The 24,704-nt window shown below is 42.9% G+C and overlaps 1 protein-coding gene across 1 annotated transcript in view; it reads right to left on the bottom strand.

The window, feature by feature from the left end:
• Nucleotides 1–408: 408 nt before the first annotated feature.
• The window catches only part of Megf10 (multiple EGF like domains 10), a 137,418-nt gene continuing 113,122 nt past the window's right edge, over nt 409–24,704 (bottom strand). The window contains exons 14-25 of the mRNA XM_051201183.1: nt 17,835–17,981; nt 16,593–16,727; nt 16,019–16,147; nt 12,465–12,593; nt 10,229–10,357; nt 8,355–8,483; nt 7,248–7,484; nt 5,986–6,113; nt 4,952–5,075; nt 2,596–2,640; nt 1,649–1,855; nt 409–635 (exon numbers count right to left, since the gene is read on the bottom strand). Of these exons, the coding sequence (XP_051057140.1) occupies nt 409–635; nt 1,649–1,855; nt 2,596–2,640; nt 4,952–5,075; nt 5,986–6,113; nt 7,248–7,484; nt 8,355–8,483; nt 10,229–10,357; nt 12,465–12,593; nt 16,019–16,147; nt 16,593–16,727; nt 17,835–17,981 (1,766 nt within the window). The remainder of the gene's footprint in view (nt 636–1,648; nt 1,856–2,595; nt 2,641–4,951; nt 5,076–5,985; nt 6,114–7,247; nt 7,485–8,354; nt 8,484–10,228; nt 10,358–12,464; nt 12,594–16,018; nt 16,148–16,592; nt 16,728–17,834; nt 17,982–24,704) is intronic.

Raw genomic sequence — 24,704 nt, 5'->3', positions numbered from 1 at the left:
ATTAAGTAAATGTGTGGTAACCTGAATAATCCTAGCTATGGGTGTCTCTGTGATGTTACAGACAACAAACAGATTTTAATTTTTCAGGGGATAATGACAGTGTCCCCTCAAGTCTGTGTCTCTGATAGGTTCTACCAAGTTCTCCCCATCATCCAACATCTTATAACAAGTCACTGGTTTTGCAGTTCCTAACTTAACAGCAATGAAAAATCGTGAAGCTCCCTCCTTCCAAACCATCTGTTGACAACACACCGTGATGGGCATCAGCCTCAGCTTGGAGCTTTCTGGTATGTGTTCAACAACTGCTTATTGGATTAGTTCACTTCATCTGCAGCATCATCTGGAAGATGGAGACCTGAACAGCGGGCATGGAAAGAGTTCCAGCGCTCACCCTGTAGTCCTTTGATGTCATTCACTGCTGCTGCTGCTGCTGCTGCTGCTGCTGCTGCTACTGCTGCTGCTGTTGCTGCTGCTGCCGCCACCACCATCTTCTCTCTTGGGAGAGGATGAACCGTCCCTTACTGGCAGCAGGTCATAATGGCAAGGGATGTGACTGTTCTTTGGAAGGTCATATGGATCTTGGGAGAGATGACCATTATTGCTGAATACTCCTTGGACAACACTCACTGTAGGTTCTGTAACCAGCAACCAACAACAGAAATTGATCAGCAAGGGGAAAAATATTTAAAGATGATGCTATTTCTTTCAAATATAAAACACAAAAGAAGTACTTTATAAAAATCTAGGGAAATAGTTTTAAAAAAAAACCAGTATCTGTTGTAATTTTACAGGGAAGAGAACTCTATAGTTGCTCCACTAACTGGAACCCAGAAATAGTATTCAGAGACAAGGATGAAGAAATCAAGATGTGTAGGAACCTTGGGAATAACCTAGTCCAAACCCCTGACCCTACAGGTGCAAGAGTATTTATAGAAATACTCGACACGTTTACAAGTTTAGCCTTCAACACTGAGCTAAGTTCTCATCTTAATGTGGTGGGCTGAAAGATCAGTTGGAGGATGCTATTACTGATTACAAATAAATAAATATGTTCACTATAGTTTCCCCATTAACAACATATTTTTATACTGTGTATGTGGATGGAGAGACTGTAATATGTAGATCTGCTATCTAGTCAACACTGGCTGAGGTATGTTTTATCTTTTCCCAAATGGCATTCACAGAAGGCATTCAAAATAAGTATAGTTTTATATTTAATTACTCTCATTCATAACAGATTAATAAGAGAACACATCTGACATATTAAGTAAGCTTAAAATAAAAATGTTCCAATTCTGCTAAAAGCATTATGTTAAATGTTATGGATATAGCCAGGAAATGGGCCACCTGTTTGGTCCACTTGAGCCATTTGTTTTGACTTACCTGCTGTCTTAACTAATAGGATACATATGCTCCTCCACATGTGTGCAAAAATATTTATCATGGTTATAAAACAAAACGTGATGGCCATGTGGAAGATAAGGAAAATTATTTTTAATTTGCTAATTGCTGTTTCCCTGAAAAAGATCATTTCACATCAATTAATATGATCTCTGTATAACACAATTACATACAAAACATGGGCTTACTTAGAACTGTTTCAGACACAGTCTTGGGCCAAGGTTCTGTATATGGATAGAGAACTCACCAACTTCATAGACATTCCTGTTGGCTGAAGTGGAGTTATTGATCTCTGCATATGGGGAATCTCTCCGCGCTGGTGACTTCATCTCTACATAGCCACACTCGGAGCTTTTAGGCAAGAGTGCAGGTGGGTCTTTAATCGTGGCGTATGGGTTTTCAGAGCTGCTTAGGGAGCAGTTACTGGAATTATATTCAGAGTTCTTTCCCAGATCTGAGAAGAGAAATGAAAAGGAAGGTATAAGTGCAGTTCACAGGCAACGTTATTTCTTGGTGATAATTTCCTTGGGCAGATTACTTCTTTTTCTTTATGAGTAGCTTTCTCTAATGGAATTTTATGAAAACAATGTGCACTATCTACTTATTTTGAAGATAATTTTCTATAAGATTGCCCATCTATAAAGTAATTTTAGCTCCCTTCTAAGGGACTGCCAAGAAAAATGTCATGGATCTGATTTCATTTTGATGGTCACATTCAAATACACTCAATTCTGTACTGATACTATGAGAAGATTTACTAATTAAATCAAGAAGCCAGAAGTTGATAGCCCCAGAAACACAGAGTATTTCTAGTATCATAGAAAGAGGGGCATTTATGTTGTGGAAGCTCTTTCTAACACTTTGGTACTGGATAGATTTACTGCTCAAACTCACTATGAAGGGCCATTGTTAATCACTGTTCAATTTTTATCCAGCTATTTCCCAGTCCACAATTCTCTTTCCCCGCTGTTTCATTTCGAGAAAATATGAGCGTTCCCTCGGAAAACTGTAACATTTGTCCCCTGTAAAACAGGTCCGCCTATACTCATTCTCTCTATGTCCATCAAACATGTTGGTGTCGTAGTACAGTGACTTGTCACATTGAAAAATTCTAGGTTATCATAGTAATTCCATACTTGCTGGTTTTAAAAAGTATTTCCGTCTCTGAGATACTTCTTCAAGTTTACACCGTACCTTTTAAGGACTTTCCCATGTAACTTCTCTCAAGTCCAAAAGCACCTGTGATGAAGAAAGGAAAACCAGCCCATGAGGACTGAAAGTAAAAGGAAACATGCCCCACATCTCAAATCGCAGCAGACGCTGCTCCAAAATGAGCTGCCATGGCTCTGTTCCAGCATCTTTAAACCAATCATGCTAGGAGCTGGACCCAAGGGCGCAGTACACACGGACACACTCATCTCGTCATTCACCTGCTTGTTTGCAAGACTTGGAAACGGCTGGAAAACTTATGTAAGAACAAAGGGACAAGCAGAGAGGAACAGTAAACCTGAATCAAGGCTAAGATAAAGAATGTAGTCAAGGCTAGACCTGAGAGTTCACTCTCTAACAGCTCCTTTAAGGGCCTGGTGGTTTTCACAGTTTTCTCAATAACTAGTATTCAGTTATAGCACTATCTCTACTATAAGTGTGTTGACTTAACAGCTTGCCAGTGGATTCTGGAACTTGACCATCTTTATTAACTTTTATTTGAAGCTGTTGACTTTCCAGTTTTCTTTTTGTTTGTTTGTTTTTTTGTTTTTTGTTTTTGTTTTTTGGGGGGTGGCATTTGTAGATGAATCTACCTAGATAAAACAAGTAGTTATTTTGTTTTCAAAGATTTGAACTTCAGGTGGGTGTTGGTTTGGAATCAATCACCCTGCTCACACTGGGGAAAAAAATGAAATCTGTTGGCAGTGAAAATGTCACACACTGAACTCAATGAAGCAGCTATATAAGAATCTTTGATAGAGCATCCAGCTGTAATTACCAACCCATAGCACTCACATTCCTGAGAAGACAAGAAGTCCCCTCTAGTCCATTTTATGCCACCTTGTGTAAATGCTACACTGCAGATCTAGTGCTGAAGAGGAAATAAAGATTGCATGCAACCATCAGGGGCAAGAGGAATGGGCAGCCCATAGGAACCAAAGCACTTAGCTCCCATCACTCCCTAGGCATCTAATTTTAGGGCTTAGCTCCAAGTGTCTGTGTTCTCTTCTCCAAAACCTTCACTCCAGCCTTATGTAGCTGTTCTCACTATTAAGTGAAATCTAACACACACACACACACACACACATACACACACACCTTGCAGACTTTGAAGCACGGTAGAAATAAATGGAGCTTCAATTACTGTAACACTTAAGTTGTCATAACATCATCAGCATCAGTCCTTCTGTAAGCATTGCAGGAAATTTTTGTTTTAATCTTTCAAAGCAATGTTAAGGATTTAGTTAAAAGCAGAGGGTGGTGATGTGGGGAGGGGGAGAGAAAGGGGGAAGGAAGAGAGGAGACTGGAGGGAGAGAGAGACTGGGGGAACATTCCTCCATGGCTTCTGCCTCAGGTTCCTGCCCTGACTTCTATAATAGATTGTGTTCTAGAAGTGCTTTTGACTAAAGGTTTTTAATCACAGCAACAGAACCAGTCCGACACAAAGGCAGTAAACCCATGCTCATTACTGGATCACTAATCTTCCTAATTCTCTTTCAAGCGTACAGTGGGTTTTCCCTGAAGCCGTACAGTATGAGCTCCACAACTGACTAAGTGACTGAAAAGCAGATGTGAGAATTTGGCTATTTGCTCTTAAGCCAGACAGGAAATAAAGCTATAAGCCAGAGCCATTTAATTGGGGTGGGATGGGGGTGTTAGGTTTTTTTAACACTGCTATTTCAATAAAGAGAATGTGGTTTTATAATATACTCTTAGTGTTATGAAATGAGGTTCTTACTGTAAATCAGCTAAAATTATAACTATTTTTTTAAGTTGCTTAATTTTTACTTTGCAATATGCTAACTATCAAGTAGACACCGTCCACATCAGCCATCAGCAGGGGGCCCTTTGGCGTATTCGCTAAGAATATAAATCCATCTTGATTGCAAACAGCTTGAGTGTTTCCACACCTGAAAAAGTGGAAAGACACTGAACCTGGTATTCAATAGCAAGGGGGAACAAAGAGGATCCCACATCGTGGCAAAAGCTGACAGGGTTCAAAGACCGGTTCTAACAGGTTTTTAAAGCAAGCTACTGGAAACTTGGGAAGTCACTTCAGCTTTTAATAGCTCATTTGTTTAACATGGAGCTGAGGGGCTACCTAGCAGAGCTCTGATGAGAACGGAGGATGAAGCAACTAGCAGGCAGAGATGCTTGCCTGTCAATTCTGTGTTCACTGAACAAATAAGACATTGAGGCTAGTTAGTAAGCCCTATGGAGGTGTTACACATAGTTCCGTTATACGGGTTAGGTGCGTGTTTCTGCTGGATGACTACAGTGCTGGCACAGCAGAGTGAGTGCTCAGACTGTCCAGAATGCGCATGCGCTTGTGGGCCTCACCAAGTTCATTGAGGTAGCCACCTTGCTTCCAGTCGGCTGGCAACGTCCCGGTGCAGTCCACCAAAGCACTTCTCTTCCCAGGATTCACATTCTTAAGATTCACAAAGAGCTGATTGTTTTTCGACTAGGAAAAGAAAAAACAAGATTTAAAAGGAGACCACACAGGGAAAAGGCAATTTCAGGGTTGATGGCCAGGCTCTGCCCTCTAGTAGGGTGAGAAAGAGGTGAAGTGACCCATTCCTGGCGTGCACACTGAACGTCCTTCAGTCCCCAGGACCTGTCACCTCTTACCAATTAGACTTCACTTGGGTTATAAAAAAATAGTTTTAAATTGAAGAAAGGAATTGTGGGTCTAGGTTCTATCAAAGTCTCCATGACGCCATGGGTCCCCAGTGCCTTGGCCACGCCGGTAGGCATAAACACGAGCATGGAACCTGTACCAGATGGGGTGGATATGTTATCTGGGCAGTGTGCATCACTAACTCTCAGATGCCACGGTGAAAAACCAGCAGGGTCAATAATGGCAGTGGATTAGTTCATCAACTTTGTTCCCCTCCCCTCTTTTGCTCTGTCCCTTCTTTCCCGAAGAGAGAGCTGGACAGTGATGAGCCAGACGATGGATATTGGGGGGCAGAGGGAAGGTGAGTTTGGAACGAAGAGCATCCTGGGGAGGACACAGAAACACAGGTGGTCAGAAAAGATGAAGCTGGTGATTTTACAATAGGAATTTATGTTTTTATCAGCGTCATCATGAGACATTGTTTTCAGCTCCTGTAAAATTAGCAGCACAGTGAGGGGCTGTTGACAAGAAGACTTTAATGCATACAGCAGCCATGGGACAGACGGAAAGCCATTACTGTTTAGCCCCTGGTGAGGTCCCTGGAGGTGCTTAAACACACTCAGAAGATAGTTTAAGAGGAAACAAGTGTGCAAGATGCACAAAGTAGCTAGAGCAGCAGCAGTGAGCTGCGGCCCGGGTGGATGTGTGCACCTTGTCTCTCTCCCCTCTCCACTTTCAGATTCTTTTTTCTCACCTTGGCAATGGTCATCCTGTCCCTGTTATTGGCATGGGGGGATGTGGCACATTGGCTCAGTGTGTGGTAACTGGGATTAGTGAAGTAGTGGCTGTTGGCATTTCCACCATTGCTGTGAGGCAGGGTTTCTGCAAAAAGAGGAGATGATTTAATCAAGATGATTTCCTCTCCTACCCAGCCTACTCCTCAAAAGCCCCCAGACTAGCAGGCACCAGCTACTGCCTCTTTGGAAACGGAATGCATACACAGAAGACTGCTCTTAGCTTGGGGACCTGTAAGAACACAGACGGCATCACTTGAAACTCCAGCAGCTATACCCATCTGCTTCTTTAAAAGCACTTGGTTTCTTGACATAGTAATTTTGCACTGAAAATACACTCTTATGTAAATTACCCACTTTGCATATTCTCCCAGAATCATAATATTTATAAGCATATAGCCAGGGTCCTTCAGTAATTGCTCAAGACTGAGTAAGATTTTCAGTTTCCTCACTTTAAGAGTTTACTTCCTTTGAAGGATGAATGGATTCAAAAGAGGTTTTATAATGGACTTCCTTGGCTCTTGCTAATACCTCAGGCTCGTCTCCTGCTAACTGGCTCTCTACAGTTACTGTTGAGTACAGGCACAGAGGATGTCAGCTGAAGAGCACACACCACAGACTGCCCTGACTCTTTTTCTCCTCCCCACTCCTATGTGAGAGGATTTGGGATTGGCTGTTCAGAAGATTCTATGCATAAACGAAATTGCCTAAATATGAAGCAATCATTCATTGACCCAATTTAAAAATCCTCACAGAAGGGCTGGAAAAGTGGCTTAATGGTTAAGAGTGCTTGCTGCTCTTCCAGGGGACCCAGGTTCAATTCCAAGATTCCAAGCACCCATGTTGGGCAGCTCACAACCATCTGTAACTCCAGTTCCCCTGGGGATCTGACTACTTCTTCTGGCTTCCATAGGCACCTGAATACACATAAGCAATAAATTCATGCACGTGTGTGTGTGTGCGCGCACACACACACACACACACACACACACACACACACACACAAATTTTTTTCAAAGCCTCTGAAAAAATGAAAGTGATAATTTTACTACTGCTGAGTTGTAAATCACGTCTCTAGGCACATATACCTCTTCCGAATGTGTGGTCGCCTTTTGGAAAACTGCCAGACACAATGGACACACAGCCAAATACCAAATCCCTAAGAAGCCCAGGAAGCCTGGATTTGCAAGGAAGGACATGCCTCCCTGCACTTAAGCCCTACCTGTGATGGTATAATCTGCATTGATGACCCTCATGGCAGGGGTATAGGTCACTGCCGGCATGCTTGATTCCTTCCTCTTCTGCTTGTGTCTATAGATAATGAACAGTGCCAGCAGGAAGAGCACAACCAGGACAAGGATGATGATGCCTGCAATGGCGCCGATCTGATAGGAATCAGTAGGCAGGGCGGTGCTGGTCCGACTTAAGCTGTTCAGATTGCCCACAATGATGACACCAGCTAGGAGAGGGTGGAAACAGGCTGAGTGTGAGTGACTAGGGGCCACGTAAAGGTTTGATCTTGATTTAAAACAAAACAAAACTGGCTTAATGCCTGGGCGTTTTCACTCCAGGAAACACTAATTTGGAAACAGAGCAGGGGAAAAACCAGACATTCTTCATTTTCAGATGTTGTTGGTGCCTTGGTGATAGCAAACACTGAAAGCCATCAGTTTTCTATTGTGGTATCTCTATTCAATGGACTACTACACAGCAGCAAAATAACTGGATTATTGATTTGCTTAAAAACACATTTTTAACTTACAAATATTTATGGTGACTAAACAAAACCAGGTGTAAAAAGTGCACAACGTGATTCTTTTCACATGGAATTGTGGGAAAAATATAAATAATGACAGAAATATGAGTGATAGCCTGCAAACTAGTGAAGAGGTAACAGAGAAGGACACAAGAATACAGGCTGGTGGGTATTATCTTTATTGTGGTGGTTACTTCAGGGATATATACAAATTTCAGAAAACTGGAGATAAATGTATGTGCTTTATGTGTCGGTTATATCTAAATAAATATAAAAAAACAGAAAGTTCATGAATTTTAGCGTGAGAAAAGCATTGTATCAAAGCTGTGACATTCTAAGTACCAGCTAGGTGACCCTGGGGATATTGTCTAACTTCTGTAACTTTGAGCCAGTTTCCTCACTTATTAAAGACAGCAAAAGTAAAACATTCACCCAGCAACCATATAAATAACCAGATAGCCTGATGAGTTTCAAAGAGGCATACTGAAGATATCACACGTGAAAGTACTTAATGCTGAGTGTACATGGTGGCCACACACAAAGAGGCAACACTTGTTATTCACTAGTACTTACCTTGGTCGCATCGTGCTCCTTTCCACCCTGGGCTACAGTAACAGGTGCCGGTGATGTGGTCACAGGTGGAGTTGTTCAGACAGTCACAAATCTGGCGACAGCCATAGCCATATGTTCCTGCGGGGCATTCTGGAGAGGAAATAAAGTCACTATAATCCCAAGTCTTGGGGGCCCAGACTGAGACTGTCTTTTTCTGTGTGTTCTGTTTATCAGGTGCTGAGCCCTACCCGTGGTTCCTGCTTAGACAGAACTGTGCCGCCTGAGGTGAGTGAAGCTTGACAGTTGTCCTTGAGCCATGGTAGGGTTCACAGTCCTGCTGCTCAGGACTGAACCTGTCAACATGGCTCAGCTCCTAAAACATTAACCTGATGAGTGCCCGTGCTCTGATGCATGCGTAGAGGATCTGTGGGGTCCTCATGGAACAATGGAAACATGAAAAATAAATTGAGGGAACTCCTACAGTCAGATCTGTGGGACAGAGTAGGGCAAACTAGTTATGCCATCTCTGGAATCAATCCCTCTTGAAGACATGTTCTTACTTGGATTAGCTGGAATTAGGAGCAGTTTGGGTTATATTCTAGGTAAGATTTTCACTTGACATAGAATGACCCAGTATAGTTTCAGAGACTAATGCAGTACGATTCTTACAATATGCTATAATTTAAAACAGTATAGGGGGATGGAATTTAAGACTGATAATCTTTAATGCCGATGCTGTTTGCAAAGTGGACAGCAGGGGGCGATGTACCATCGCTACCAAGTCTGGCAACAAGGATTCCTGTTTTTAAGGAGCATTGGGAATAAACTTCAAAAATACGGACACTTTAATCACTTTAATTCCATATTCAGATAAATCATGGGAGAATTGAAGAGGATTTTCTTAATGAGACCTTTACTGGTTGCCTGGCACTTGCATACAAGTTTGTTTAGAGCCTGTGCTGCTTTGTAGGTCTAGGTGCATTCGACTTGCTGTGACTCCTTAACTGTTTTATGATCACTGGAACAGTGATGCAAAGATTCATTATGCTGTCTTTGTCTTGAACTGGCTCTGGGTGGCTCTTGCTATACTTGCAGGAGGGGTGGCATGCATTGGCACTTAAGGCTGAGATGTCTGAGCTGAATGGGGGCTGTAAAGTTCCAATGGAGAGGAGGAATGCCAATTCTGTCCACCTGTTCAGGCGATACCATCTCTAAACTGAGACATCTTTGGAGCCACCATTTAAGGCTAATAGTCCTAAACCTTGTGAATAGAGACATGGTTCATGGGGGGTGAAAACTGAAATAAGAAAGCCGGGTGATTCCTACAGTATATTCTTCCTGGGTGAGACTAAGATAAAAAAATGTGTGTCCTCCTGAAGATTAAGACTTGGATGAAAATGTGTTAGCGGAAAGAGTAAAAGTCATTGTCAAAGGGGTGGCAACATTTGCCTTGACTCATTCCCATGCAAGTTTCTAGGGCTGGTCCCAGGCCCCAGCATTTGTTGCTAATCAGTGTTCTGTCCTCTGATGTTAAGTCTGGGTTCACTGCTGCCATGAAGGGGGACCAGCCATCTCTGTTAAGCCTCCGAGCCACCATGTTCCAAAAATAAGAAAGGGGGGAACCCAGGACAGACATGATGGAAAAGTAGAGCTTGCCTGCGTTCTTACAGCCTCTCCCCTTCCACCCAGAGTACCCGGTGAAGTCACTCAGAATTCAGAGGAAAGACAGCCAGCAAGGTTTCTAGTGGGAAGGTCCTGAGAAGGGGAAATCAGCTGTACTGGTTAGTAACCATCACCTAAGCAACTCAAAAAAGCTGCAGTCGTACAGCCTTCGCAACTCTGGGCACTTGAGAAAGGTGATGCAGGTACCCAGAGATGCCGTGTAGTGTACTCACTCTGCTCACAGTGCCGTCCCATGAATCCCGTGCGGCAGGTACACTGCCCTGAGATGTGGTCACAGTCAGCCCCATTTTGACACTGGCATACCAGTGCACAGTCCTTGCCATAAAACCCCAGAGGGCATCCTGTGTGAGGAGGGAAGACAGTGGCAGTCAGAAGGCTGCCTGTGAGAAACAAGGCTCCCGCCTGCGTGTACTTGTGGTTGAACCTGAAGGACTTCCAATACTGTTGGAGAGTAAAGGCATTTCCGTGCATCTCAGCTGTCACAGGGATGCTTAGGAGCCTCAGGTCTGGGCTCCCACAATGAGATTGCTGTAATCCACAAGCAGAAGGCAGCAGCGTTCCCTAGCTGTCAATGTATATCTTCCTACAAACCTCCTTGGAGCCCTCAAAGGGTGCCGTATTCCCTTTAATTCTCCACTCAGTTTCTAGAACCCTGGATTTGTGTTTTCCAGACAAAAGTATTTTGTATTTCAGTTGGCTGTATGCTTTTACCTTTGTACAAAATGACACAAATTCTTCTACCAGTCCTGTCCACTGTGACTGTCTTTAATTTAAATCATGTTATCACTATTATTAATTATGTGGTAGAGTGCCTCAGAAAAAAACAACTGTGTTTCATGGCTGCTTTGGAACATCCTTTAGGTCTCTGCACTGCTACATAGCTTCTAAGGCTTCCACCACCAGGAGAGCTTGGGCAGAGCACACACATACACACATACACACACACACACACTCTCTCTCTCTCTCTCTCTCTCTCTCTCTCTCTCTCTCTCTCTCTCTCTCTCCCTCTCCCTCTCTCCCTCTCTCTCTCAGCTTACGTGCATCAGCAGCTGCTTTAGGCACAATGAAAGCATCAGTACAGGCAGATTCCCCAGTTGTTTCCAAATACTGCACATGCCTTTTATTCTGCCATTTAAGGAGAGCTAGAATTTTCAGAAGTGGGAATGAGACACAGGTCTCAGATGACACCCCTGAACCCTCTATTTATTTGACATCCGCTCTGCACCAGATCCTTGTCATTCTTTCTGACATTTGATTGTTAGTGGCCTAAAATTACAGAGGCGGGCCTTCGTATGCTACAGGTGAGAACTAAGCCTTGAGGATCCCAGCAGGTAAACGGCTGGCAGGGCTATGGTAAGGCCAGACACACGCAGGCACCACTATGCAATGCTGTGGTTCATTTAACAGCATCCCCTTTTTAAAGTCACCCTATTTTTAGGATTATAAATGATGTCAATGTTTTTTCCCCCTACGGACTTCAAACATCTTTATGAATACACAGTATTCAGAGAAATGCTTTCAAATTTGCACTTGCCAATTCTGTCTTGCAAATCTTGAGTCAATAGCCCTCTCTCTTCCTCGAAACTTCTAGAAGTCTTCTTTCAGCTATTCTCTATTATACTTACAAATTAGTATTTAATAGGATTTACCGACTTCCTAACTTGCCTTTTTCCCTCAGCCCGGCTATTCTTTCAAGTTATGTTACTATTGGCAATGGCCATAATCCATGCTTTCTTGGCTTGTCACTTCACTCAGCTGAAAGCCATAGGGTATTTCTCCACAATGTGTTCATCGGGGGACATGAGAGCATTGTATCTTCTGACACTAAAATCCACAGGGGGAAAACTGAAGGGCAGTATGAGACTCAGACTGGGAGTAAGAACTAGAGAAATGCTTTTAAAAACATGATCCTAGACTGACATTATCACCAGTACACAGAAATGCAGATTCACAGGTCCTGGTCCAGACACATGGAATCAGACACCATGGGAGATGAGCCAGGAATGTGGAGTTGGTTGATTTCTGTATATATACCCCATTTCCTATGTCGGAACACAGCAAGTTAATCTGTGGGTTGTGTGTCTCTACTTACTTCCTATCCCCTATCATTTATTCTCACGTTTGTACAGTCAGAAGAAATAAAGGCATTCGTGCACAGAAATACAGTCTGGTTTAAAAAAAGAGAGGGAAATCAGTCACACATTAGAAATGAATTACACACACTGCTTCACTCCTTGGTCCTTCTCAGTACCCTCATATAAGATAGCAGAAGGATCGCTGGTATGTGGGGTTTGGAAACACTCAGAGAAAGGGAGCTATCTAAAGGCCACTGAGTAGATGACATACATTTGGGAGGAGCCCTCATGACCTAACATGATACAGACAAACAGGGAGGATGTGCCCTCCTTCCCCCCACTCCCTGTGAGCCTCGAAAGGCTCCTTACTTACTCTGAGTACAGTAGAGCCCTGTCCAGCCAGGAGTGCATTTACATTCCCCATCATAGGCGCTGCAAAAGGCCCCATTGTGGCAGTTGCAGGTATGGATGCAGTTTGGACCCCAGTGAGCAGGTGGACAGGCTGAAAACCACAGCAGGTGTGCAGAGATGAGTTGGAGTCTCCAGATCAGCATCAAACAGAACACTCCATCCACCAACTCCCCATCTCCTTCCATGCGCTAAATTAATACCACTAATATGGACGATAGGCTCATGATTTAGTTGATAGACTGAATTCTGTGCTAAAGCCATGAGGCAATGCTGATTGCAATAACTACCGACATGGCTGAAGGACTTGAGGGAACAAACATTACTTTAAAGATTCAACTGTTAGGCAGATCTCACTTGACAGTGTACCCAGCACTGTTCTAGACCCAAGGAAGAACAAAGGACAAAAAATGGAGTCTGAACTATGCTCTGAACACCTCTGTTTTGCCAGGAAGCAAAACTAGCAGTCAACTGTAAAGCAGTGGTGGGAAGAGCTGTGGTAAAGTCAGGTTCAATGACGAGAATGATGAAGGCTTCTCCTAAAACCCAGTCTCCCTGAGAGGGGACACCGAGTAAGGATTAGATCAGGATGGGCAGTCCTTGTGACTCCCAAATCATGGGCTCAGGGCTCTGATTTTCCTTAGGTCGTGGGCTTGGGGCTTCAAGTTTTCCAATCCTGTTCTGGTCTCTAGGATCCAGAGTTGCCCTTAGAATCTCACTTTGTGTGCCAAATGACCTGCTAGAAGAATCAGTTTGTTCATAGGAAATTTTGATTGGGAGACGTAGATGACAATACAACTAAATCATCAGTAGCTACTGTCAGTGGAAGAGCTATCAGAAAGCCACACCAAGTATGGGCAAAATAATTCGATTCCTCCTCTCCCAAATAGTTTTATTTATATTACAGCTTCAAGAAAATATTTAAAGGGTGGCTACTTATAATTTCTATCTTGTAGTCTGATTGAGAACATGGAGCACTAAAGAAAATTAATGAACCTGACATAGTTTTAAAATGAGAAGTAGTTCCCATAAACACATGTGCCATTTTTATGCAAGATGAAGATAAAAATAACAGTTCACATTCATGATCCACAGGAATGTGCGGATGTGTTTTCTAAAAAAGGCTTGCTTTACAGATGAGGAACTTTGGTTCAGTTGTGGCTAATGGCCACACAGATTCCCAGTGACACTGGCTATTTGGCACATAAGAGTAGTTCACCCTCAAGGCCACAGTAAAGCTCAGGTGAAGAGAACTAAAACGTCCACCCCGCCCTATGCTGCATATACCACTCTCTACTTCACCAACCCCAACAACCATCTCCAAACAAAGAAAAACCCAGCTTTGTTCTCTTCCACCCGGTCTCCCTAATACCATTTCTTTCGTTTTCATATTTGCTTACTTTAGCTGGGTTTGTGTGTGTGTGTGTGTGTGTGTGTGTGTGTGTGTGTGTGTGTGCGCGCGCGCGTGTGTACGTGTGTGTAATATTTGTGTGGCTGTCTACACCTGTGTGTACATGGATATCAGAAGAGGATACTGAGGTGGAGTTATAGGTGTTTATGGGACACACACCCCCAGCTTGTTTCCAGGGTGCTGGGATCCAAACCCGGGTCCTCATGATTCAACACTGAGAGCTTTAAACCACAGAGTAATCTCACAAGCCCCACACAGGCTCCTTCCAATGATGGCTAATAAACTTTCATGAACTGTCTTCTGCCCAGAGCATATGTTTCTAAGCTTGCCACTTGCAGCAGGCTTTACTCCTTATGCCAGCTGTGGTCAGAGATTGGAAATAAAGATCATTTAAGTCTTCCCTTCCCAAAGGTAAATGCAGAGACAAGGCTTCAGAGAGTCATTTTGCCAAGGACACTTGCCCCCTTTAAATGTGCTCCATTAGTTTTCAAAGTCTCTGTGTGCATGGTGAAGGACTTTCCTCTTTTGAAACTGGCTGATAATCAGCCAAGAAGAAATATTAAGATTTGCCTGTAGAGAATCAATGAAACCAATGGTCCCCAGGAGAGGCAAGGTTTGCCAAATAAATCAGTTTCCTCTGGAGTGATTATGGGGACAGGCCATGCTATTGTCTCCATTCACAGTGCTGTCCCCATTTTTGTTCCTTCCAGCACATTCCTCCTCCAAATGAGGAAGTGACCAACTTCCAAAATAAAGAATACGCATTAAAGAAGCAAATTATACCAATCATGTTCCAGCAATGACATCGCGTCTTTGTTTTCTCGCCTAAGCCCTGCCATTCATTTTGAGTACCTATTCCACAACCTGCTCCTGTGCCAGTCTGAATCAGTCAGAGCCCTGCCATGCACAGGCTTGAACAGATGGCAATTACTTCTGAATGTCTACCCCCCCAAAAGATTAAAAGCACCTACTATGAAATTATCTATAACAACAAACATTCCTTTCACCAAAGGCTTTCTTCTTATCTCAGAAATGGGGGAAGGGGGGAGCAACCTGAGTGACTGAAAATAAATCTACCTTTCAGACAAAAACATATCCCTCATCAATTGATATTTACAGATTGATAACCCTATAGTCTGAATTCAATGGCCCGCAAACAGAGTCATTCCTTGACCTACCATATGTGTACCATGTTGGAATTGATACGAACTAACTATGGCTCATGTAAGCTGTAATGAAGAGTAGAAGGGCAGACAGGTGCTGTCCTTGGTCCAAAGCTGAATGCTTTGTGAAAATGTACTAACTGGGCCTTTCAAAGTCTGGCTTATGGCCACTGTCCTCTTTTCATGTCATGGGTAGTCTAAAGTCATCAACACAATTCCTCTTAGGGTCATACTACATCTGAAGAGCAGCATGAGAGACACCTGAGGGGCTAAGACAGAGGACAAGATGTGAGGGGCAGTAAAGTAGCCAATCTGCCCAGGAGCCCAGGAAGCTAAGATCCATATCATCTTGATTCTACTTCTTCATGGATCCTTAATTCAATCTTCTGGTGAAGAAAACAACAGATCTCTAAATGCATCTACTTTTGTTTTAGTTGGATGGATGGATACTAGGGAGAGAGAGATGTGGCTCAGTTGGTAGAGTGCTTGCCTACCATCCCTGAAGCCCTGGGTTCATTCCCAGCACTGCACAAAACCAAATATGACTGTGAACACCTGTAAAGCCAGCATTCGGGGTGTGGAGGCAAAAAAGAGCAAAAGTTCAAGGTTATCTTAGACTACACAGTGAGTTTAAGCCCATTCTTGGCTATGTGGAGCCTTATGGCAAGAAAAAAAAAGGAAGGAAGAAAGAGAAAGAAAAAAGAGTGGATGGAAAGTCCCTGAGCAGTGAATAGGAAAAAAAATGAATTTAGGCTTTTCCCAAACAGTCACATCAATTTGTTGGTAGATATTGATGGGTCATTGTACAGAGCTCACAATTTTAAAGCTATAATACTTTCCTTTAATAGATGGTCATGGTCATATATTCTTTCTTGATCATATAAACTGTCATTATTCAATCCTAAGACATAGGAAACCGTTAGGTTGTTCTCCAACAAGACTTACGCTGAGAGCAGTCACTGCCAATCCAGCCTGGGTAGCACTGACAAGACCTGTCGATTGGGTTACAGGTGCCATTGTTGGTGCAGGTACAAACACCTGCACAGTTTTTCCCAAATCTGCCACTGGGACACACTGTGAATAAACCAAAGTTCAGTCAGCTAGAGTTGGAACTCATCTCACAGAACTCTGAAAATGGGAAACAAATTCCAGGGTCACACCCAGCCACCCATTGCCTGCCTGCCTCCATTTAAGACAGCACATACCCTAATCCCAGATGGACTCATTTTTATAAACACATGAAACCAAAGGCCTGTGGGTGTCTGTAGGAATCTGATGTAGTTTCTCCTCCAGGGAGTCAAAATCCTTCCTCCCATTGACTTTTCTGGAGATGGTGGTTCCAATGAAACCATAAGATACAACCAAGGGAGCATTGTGACAAGGTGGTGCTTCCAATGATTGTGTTACTTTCAGAACTTCCTAGAGCTGATGGCAGGACAGGTGGCCTTGGGGAAGTCTGAGAGCAGAACTCAGGAAGCTTGATCCTCCCTATGGCTCTCCAGAGTGCTTGGGTGCTTACCTTCATTGCACAGGGCTCCCGTGAAGCCAGGCAAGCAGTCACACAGGCCTGTGATGTGGTGGCAGGGGCCGCTGCTGTGCACACACTGTGGACATGTCTGGCTACAGCGATGCCCGTAAAAACCCGGGGAGCAGACTGCAAATGGAATGGAAACTCATAGTTACCTTTCTGAGTTGGGTTTATCTCCTGTTCCACTTGGAGGTCTAGTTAAAGTGGAGGAATAAGAAGGCTTTAAAAAAATGATAGTGAGAATTTTTCAGGCATGAAACAAGAAGGGTAGCTTTTAACAAGGAAAGAAAACACTAAACTGTGGATTTCACTGGCACGAGGGAACGGCTCCGTAGACCTCACTGTCCTCCTGTGGCTGACTCAAGGCCAGACCTAGACCAGAGGCTCAAAGACATTTGTTGAACGAGTAAGGAAATGGGGAAAATAAAACTCTAAATGTCAATGTCACAATTAAGTATTGCCAAGCCATTTGTTGGTCCTTTATTCTTCAAGAACCATGATTGGGAAAAAAAAAATAGATGAACGCTCAGATTTGATGATCTTTCTCCAGGTTGACAGTTGTGATTAGAGAGCAAATAAACAAAACTGTATATTTGCATGCTTGCAATATTTTATTGGATTTAAATATAGAAGTGATTGCATTGAACTCTTAAAGGAAAAGGAAATTGATCTGAGAACAATAACTTTTCTTATTTATTATATTTACCCAAAGATTTAGAAAACTGCACAGATCATTTCTTAGTTGGAGGTTTCTATGTCGCATCATCAACAGTCCCCATTTTTAACTTTCAGTTCTGATTTGCTCACAGTACTGACTTTCAGCTTGCTAGTGAGATATGTGATTGCCTCGGGGTTTGGCTGATGTTAACTTCTGGTAATTGAGGTAAGGCTGATGCCAAATTGCTGAATAAAATATTTACAGGTCAGTGGATTTCTGGAACACCAATTGCACACTCTATGGAGTAAATGAGAATCGCGCCGTGATGATGGTGCCCGTGAGGTAATGAAATCATCCCCAAGAAGAAAGGGTTAACGCCCCATCTGGTAAGTTAGTCTTAGAGGTTGAAAAGAACAAAGTTCTTGAGGAAGTGTCATTTGAGGACTGATCTTCAAGGACTGCTCTACCCTTGACTGATACAAAACATCACTAGAAACTAGGGGTAGAGCCTAGATTGTTCTACACGTAATTCCCAGGAAGAGGGGGACAGAGACCATCACCTATGAGACACTTACTTCTCTGGCATGAGGTGCCTCGGAATCCGGGTGCGCATTCACAGATGCCATCGTCAGGAGAACAAGAAGCCCCGTTTTTACAGTAGCAGGGCAGTGAGCAGTTAGGACCCCAGCGTCCCTCGGCACACACACTGTCACAGTGCACACCTGGAACAACACACACAGGGCGGGGCTGAGGTGGGTGGGGTGCAATGTGGCCTTCTGAGGTTGCTAACACAACCATGAGGCTCAAGGATGGTGTAAAAGCAAGTGTTGCAGACAACATTGAGCAGAGATGATACCAGCCTTAAAATCCACTTATCACTGCCTGTATATACCAACATGCAGAATTATCCTAATGCTAACGAATACCCAGAATTCCCCCAATGCTATTAAGGAGAGAACACTTTCAGTACATTGATTTTTCTTCTTTAGCACAAGGGAGCAACAGGAAGCCCAGGGGCTCTGTCTATTGAAAGCAAAATTTATCAAAAAAAAAAAAAAAAAAAAAAAAAAAGACTATTGATTTCCTGGTTTCCTATTTAACCCCCCTCCCATTCTTTGCTTTTACTGAGACACGAACAAAGTGTACAATGATCAGGCCAAGCACAAAACAATTAAATTCTTTTACATGAAGGGAGCTCTACTTGGGAGAAGACAAGAAAACACAATCCTAAAGTATTTCAATCATCTATTGTGCTGCATACGCTGATGTACTCATACACATCACCAACTTTGTCTTTGAAAATTTCATTTTACATTGGATGGATAGAGGGAGGCCACCCCAGACAATACTGTGGATGAGCTACTGTCTAAGTCTCTATTATGAAATTGTGTGGCGCTACTTTATTTTTTATTTGGGAAATGAAGAATCCTTAAATCAGTCATGACCCAATAAACAAATGCCTACAGGAAGCTGAGTCTATAAGAACGGAAATAAAGGTGGGCATTACTGGAGGCAAAAGAGGGTTTTGTAAGAATGTACAAATGTATTGGAAACACAACAGGGATATCCCTGTTACATCAGACCTCACAGAGCCCTTCACCTGCAAAGTTCCAACTAGGACTGCACTGGTGACTGCTGGCCTCCCAACAAGGGAGGACATGGTCAATCTGGTATTCCAGAAAGTTCACAGCGACCCTGCCTGGATAATGCTGGGTAGACCACCCCATATTTGCCTGTTTTTTTTTTTTTTTTTTTTTTTTTTTTTTGAGAAAAGTTATTGTGCCCTGAAACTAGTATGGAAGTCATTGTAGATGAACACAAATATGTCACCAGCTGGTATAAAGCCATTTCTGTAAAATAATCTCTGCTTTTGCCTGTCACATGTCTATCCTCTAGAAAGTCCTTAGCTTGGCCAATAAGGCAAACCCCTAATGTGTCCAACTCAGCTTACCACAAACTTTTATTCCAGAGGAAACCAGTTCTGGATATAAATTGATTGGGAGCTAAACATCCCCCACAAGATGAGTAAGTAAAACGCAGGCCTGCTATTCTTTCTGGTGTTTACACACATCTGACTTCTCCAGGCTTTTCGGATAGCTGAGACACACCTGCAAATCCGACACTCTCTGAGTATGAAGCACCTGCCACAGAGTCTAGGCTGGTTTTCTTTAAGTCAGTACCTATATCACACAGAAGCTAAGGCATTCAAAGCAGTGGTGAACTCGGGAACAGTCTACAAATGTAAGCTTTGCTTTGTGTCTGAAGAGAGTACTATCAAGAGTACCCAGTCTGGGGTTTCCCTCCCGATTGGATTTCAGGTTTTCCATCCTCACTGTAAGCCAAGGCTCCTGTTTGCAGCCAAGATGGTAAGGGACCACCTGCTTCATAGATTCAGATGTCCCTGAGCATTTTGACCCAGATCCATTCAGGCTAATCTCAACAAGAAGCCTGGGGAATCAGAGCCAGAATAATTACTCAGTAACCTTATAATCAACCTGAAATTAATTCTGATTTTTAATAAATTTTTTTAAAATGTGGAGTGAGGTTTGAAGCATGAGACTTGGCCATTTAGGGTGACTTAATTTATCAGCTATTGGCCAAATCACATTACACTTAAATTCAGCCATAATGGAATGGAATACACTTCAGGTATAAAGCATATACTGGTTGTATTAGTTATGGTTCTCTAGGGGAATAGAATAGAATGAATCTGTGTGTGTGGCTTACAGACTGTAGTCCTGCTAGTCTAACGATGACTATCTACCCACAGAAAGTTAAGAATCCAGTAGTTGTTTGGTCTGCAAAGGTGACTGTCTCAGTATACACCTGAATCTCAAAGAAGTGGGCTGCAATACCAGTGAAGGGATGAATTTGCTGATAAGAGTGAGAGCAAACAAGCAGAGTGAACCCTTCTTTCTACCATGTCCTTTATATAGGCAGTTACAGAAGGTGGGGCCCAGATGAAAGATGGGTCTTCTCACTTCAAATTATTTAACTAAAAAAAGTTCCTGGCAGGTGTACCCAGCCATTTGGGTTTTAGATTGATTCCAGATGTAGTCAAGTTGACAACTAAGAATAGCCATCACATTGGCTTTGGATATTCTAGTTTATCATGATTAGTGGATAAGCACACAAAGTTAGTTATGGAAAACAACAGAAGGCCAGGTTAGAAACCTAAATTAAGTGATGCTATGCTTGGTATTTGATTTCTCTTCCTTCAAGAGGTTTCTTCAGCTGGCCAGCATATACCCATCCATCATGATCAATGTGATTTTTCAAGTTAATAAAAAGTACCATGGAACAGCTGAGAAATCCATTGGAAAAGAAAACAAACAAAGAAACACTATGCTTTGTGTGATCTACCCATCATTTTGTTCCAGAGACTACCTGCCTCCAGTCATATAAACATATTTTAGCAGAACCAAAATTGCTTTTTAAATAACGTTGGTTTCTTTAGTTTTAGTATCGGGAAGGAATCTTTCCTTCAAATGTAAATTATAAACATTTCAGTTCCTATTCTTTCTTTGAAATTTAAGCTCTCTTCTTTTATTGTATGCAGTAAAAGAGTTATTGTTTGCACATATTAATGCCTAATCTATTTCAGAACAAGTATCAGAGATGAGAGAAGTCAATAGAAAAGAATGCTATCTCCCCTCTGTAACATCCTGTATCCCACATTCCTGCCTCTCCTCAGACCCTCTGTGCCTCTTGCCATCTCTTCTTTCATTATATATTCAGGGAAGGGCATAATAAATCTATCATTTCTGGGATCTTTCTCTAGGGATTATTAATATTGCAAGAAGGCACACATTTTGAGAATCTAAGAAATAAATAATTGTAAAATTTCAGGCCATGAGGATCACAATTAAGTCCTGGCTAAGTGTTTCTTTGAGTCACATCCTAGCATCAGGTTGGGGATGTGAGCTGAGTGAGGACAGCCCTGCAGTGAGACATGCTCCAAGATGAAGAGATGGTTGAAAGAGCTCTAAGCTTGCTTTAACTCCCCCTCATCTCGTTATTTCTACTGATCTCATATTTGCCCACTCTGAGAAAATCCTATAAAACTTATTTTTGTTTCCTTGTCTGCCAAAGATGAAAAATAATGTAAGTCAATATGTCTTCCAGGAGTCTAGCCAGTACTGGCTTGCTGATGAGACATTCTCAAAAAAAAAAAAAAAAAGACATTTTTCAAAACTCCAGATGATAAAGCCATGGACAGGCCCCCAGCTCTGTCCAGTGACTGAGGAAGGAGAGGAAATAGTTCTAGGCTGAGGGAACAGTGGCAACAAGACTCAGAGTCCCAAGAAGCATTCAGAAATCCTTCAGGAATTACCAGAGTTGGGAACACCTGGGACTTTGGAACTAGAAACACCGAGTGAAGCATGTGGACAGCCATGGGCTCACAGAGAATAGCTAAGAGCACCATGCTGTGGGGGAAGAGACCCTCTATGCACACCATGTCATGTTAGCAGAGACCCAATGAGGGATGGTATAGATGCACCATGCTTCATAGAAAGGTGAATGAAGGTGTGAAGAGATGAGTCTTGAAGACAAAAAAGTCGAATTACAAGTTGAGATAAATGTAGGGGAAGAAGAATTCTAGAGACCAGTGGAGAGCATGCAGATGAAAAGTTCCTCTGTCCCTACCCCAAGCAACTCATCCTGTCACCTGGGAAAGTGAGACAGCCTGACTGTGCTAACACACACTGAATGTAATGATCGACCTTGGGTGCCAATGCTCCTGGATAAAGAGAATTGACACTTCAGTGTGTCTATAGCGGTATTTGCAGAGAGGACATGGGACAGTGAGTAGTGGAAGAACACTTGTCCTGAATGTGAGGGCCCAGAAGGATAGAAGCTAGAGCAGAAAGAAAAGCCAACACACAGGCCCACATAAGTGGGGGCTGGGAGCTGTTATTTCCAACTTATGAGAAATAGAAAAATAATGAGATACCCTAAGACAATTTCTTTTGGATATCCATCAAGGAACAGATTAAAACTAGTTGTTTCTAGAGATTATTCCTAAAATATTTGGAAAGGGGGCAAATGAGAAGAGGGTGGGTTTCTATTTGCAGGCGGTTTTGTTCAAAGGAGCACTTCTTCCTGATAAATTTTCCAGTGCTGATAAGGAGATCTTCAAGAGATTGTTTTTGCCAGGACTGGGGACAAAGAGCCCATTGATAGCCTTCTCAAGTTGCTAGGCAATGGCTGAATGACCGTGATAAACCTCAGCTAAGCAGCACTAAAGAAATGTTCGTGCATTTAAGGCCTGATGCATTAAGCCAGGGGCCTCTATTTGAAACCAGCATTCACTGGGCGTTTGTGATTTCATGAATGTAGAAAATAAATCATCGCAGATGTCATTATTTCCCCTCTCAAAGATGTAGCCCCCAAAACCTCATTTCATTTATACTCAGCATGTCAATATTGCAATATCTGAGATGTTGGAAAATAAAGAAAATTATTTTGATTCAATGTCTTGACCTTGCACAGCAATCTATTAAATACATGTTAGAGTAAAACAGAGGTATTTGTTATGGATAATTGGGGTAGGTGATTGTAGGAGAGGAACCATGGTGTCTAGTCATAAATTTGCTAGTTTTCTCGTCTCTAACATCATCCTCAAAGCGATGGCACAGACAATATAGGCAAATTATTCACCAGTATGCCACCCCTGTCCATATGTCATCTGTCCTGACAGAACAGAAAAGAGATTGGCACTATGTTACCTCTTCAGTCACTCCTGGTGCCCAAACACATCAGCAGAGACCGTGGAGACACCCACCTTGTGGTTCTTAAATCACAACTTTTTATTGGTTGTTAAACAAAAAAAAAAAAGTCTCAGTCATAGAAACTAGGGAGGTTCACATCTGTAGCTGCAAGACCAAAAAGCTGGCAAGTACTGTCTGCCTGAGTACAGCCCTGGGTAAAAGCCAACAGCAGGCTGCAGGGCAGAGGGGGAAACGGGAATTTTCTGTAGCCATTCTCACTTCAGACACTCAGCCTTCTGTCTGACATGGGAGGGACAGACAGACAAATACCTGCATGCACACACACACACACACACACACACACACACACAGGCATGCACGCACGCACACATGCACGCACACACAAACACTCCATGCCCATGCCCATGCCCAGGCCCGGAAGGTCCCAGAAGTGGGTCATGTGCATTTGTGGTTAACTGGATACTTGTGTGTTTATTAAACACTTTCATGCAGTTATTGACTTGAACTTGGATTTCCACTTTGGTGACTCTCTGATGCTACCCTCCCAAGACCCTCTAAAGGTACAAGAGAGCTGATGCTTTGGGATAAAGGAGGCCCTGAAGGTAGCTCTCCTCTGCACCACTGGTCACAGTGGGTGTTTGGGACAGAGAGGCTGCCAAGTTCTGCTCCCTGGGGGTTATGGGCAAGCTGATGTCTTGTCATCAAGAGACCATGGGGCTCGCTTTCCAAGTCCCCCACTCCTGTCTGGGCTCAGTTGAGTACCCTAACTCTGATTCCATTCTACTCTTCTGGTCTCCCTGTTATACCATGTGTTGTTCATCCCATTCATTTTACTAAGGCGCTCAAGGGCCGCTATGATATCCTAACCCTTTCCACCCGTTTAGTATTTGTGGTGGTTTGAAAGAAAAAGACCCCCATAGGGAATAGCACTATTAGGACGTGTAGCCTTGTTGGAGGAAGTGCGTCATTGGGGGAGGGCTTGAGGTTTCAGATGCTCAAGCCAAACCCTGGCTCTCTCTCTCTCTCTCTCTCTCTCTCTCTCTCTCTCTCTCTCTCTCTCTCTGTGTGTGTGTGTGTGTGTGTGTGTGTGTGTGTGTGTGTGTGCTCTCTCTCTCACTCTCGCTCTCTTTCTGTTGCCTGTGAGTCAAGACATAGGACTCTCAGCTTCCTCTCCAGCACCATGTCTGCCTGCACACTGCCATACTTCCTGCCATGATGATAATGGACTAAACCTGTGAACGGTAAGCCACCTCCATTAAATGTTTTCCTTTATAAGAGTTTCTGTTTCTGTAGTCATGGTGTCTCTTCACAGAAACCCTAACTAAGACAGTATTTAATTTCATTGTTCTAGTATGAAGATTTTTTTCTCTTTTCTTTGATCACTGGCATGAGACTTTTGTTAAGAAGTGGCCCCTGAGCCCCATTATCCTCAATAATTAGAATAATAAGATGTACCAGATTCCGTTAAACAGACTGGAGAGTGCCACTCTCTGCGCTACTAGGAAAACTCTTTGTTTATTTATTTTTTCAATGACAGAAAGGACCATCAAGTAATGATATGCAGGTAGAATACTCAGACAATTGCCCTCGGCAAACATGTAGCTCACCCTGTATGCCACGGAGAGCATGCTGAGAAATTTCCAAATCTTTGCAAAATTTGTACCCCCCAAAAAATGCTTCATGGACTGGTAAGGGCTTCCTCCTCTCCACCCT

This window comes from Phodopus roborovskii, unplaced genomic scaffold (genome assembly GCF_943737965.1).
Source record: "Phodopus roborovskii unplaced genomic scaffold, PHOROB, whole genome shotgun sequence".
NCBI lineage: Eukaryota > Metazoa > Chordata > Mammalia > Rodentia > Cricetidae > Phodopus > Phodopus roborovskii.
Note: the sequence above shows the minus strand (reverse complement) of the source record. Positions and strands in the feature narration are given on the sequence as shown.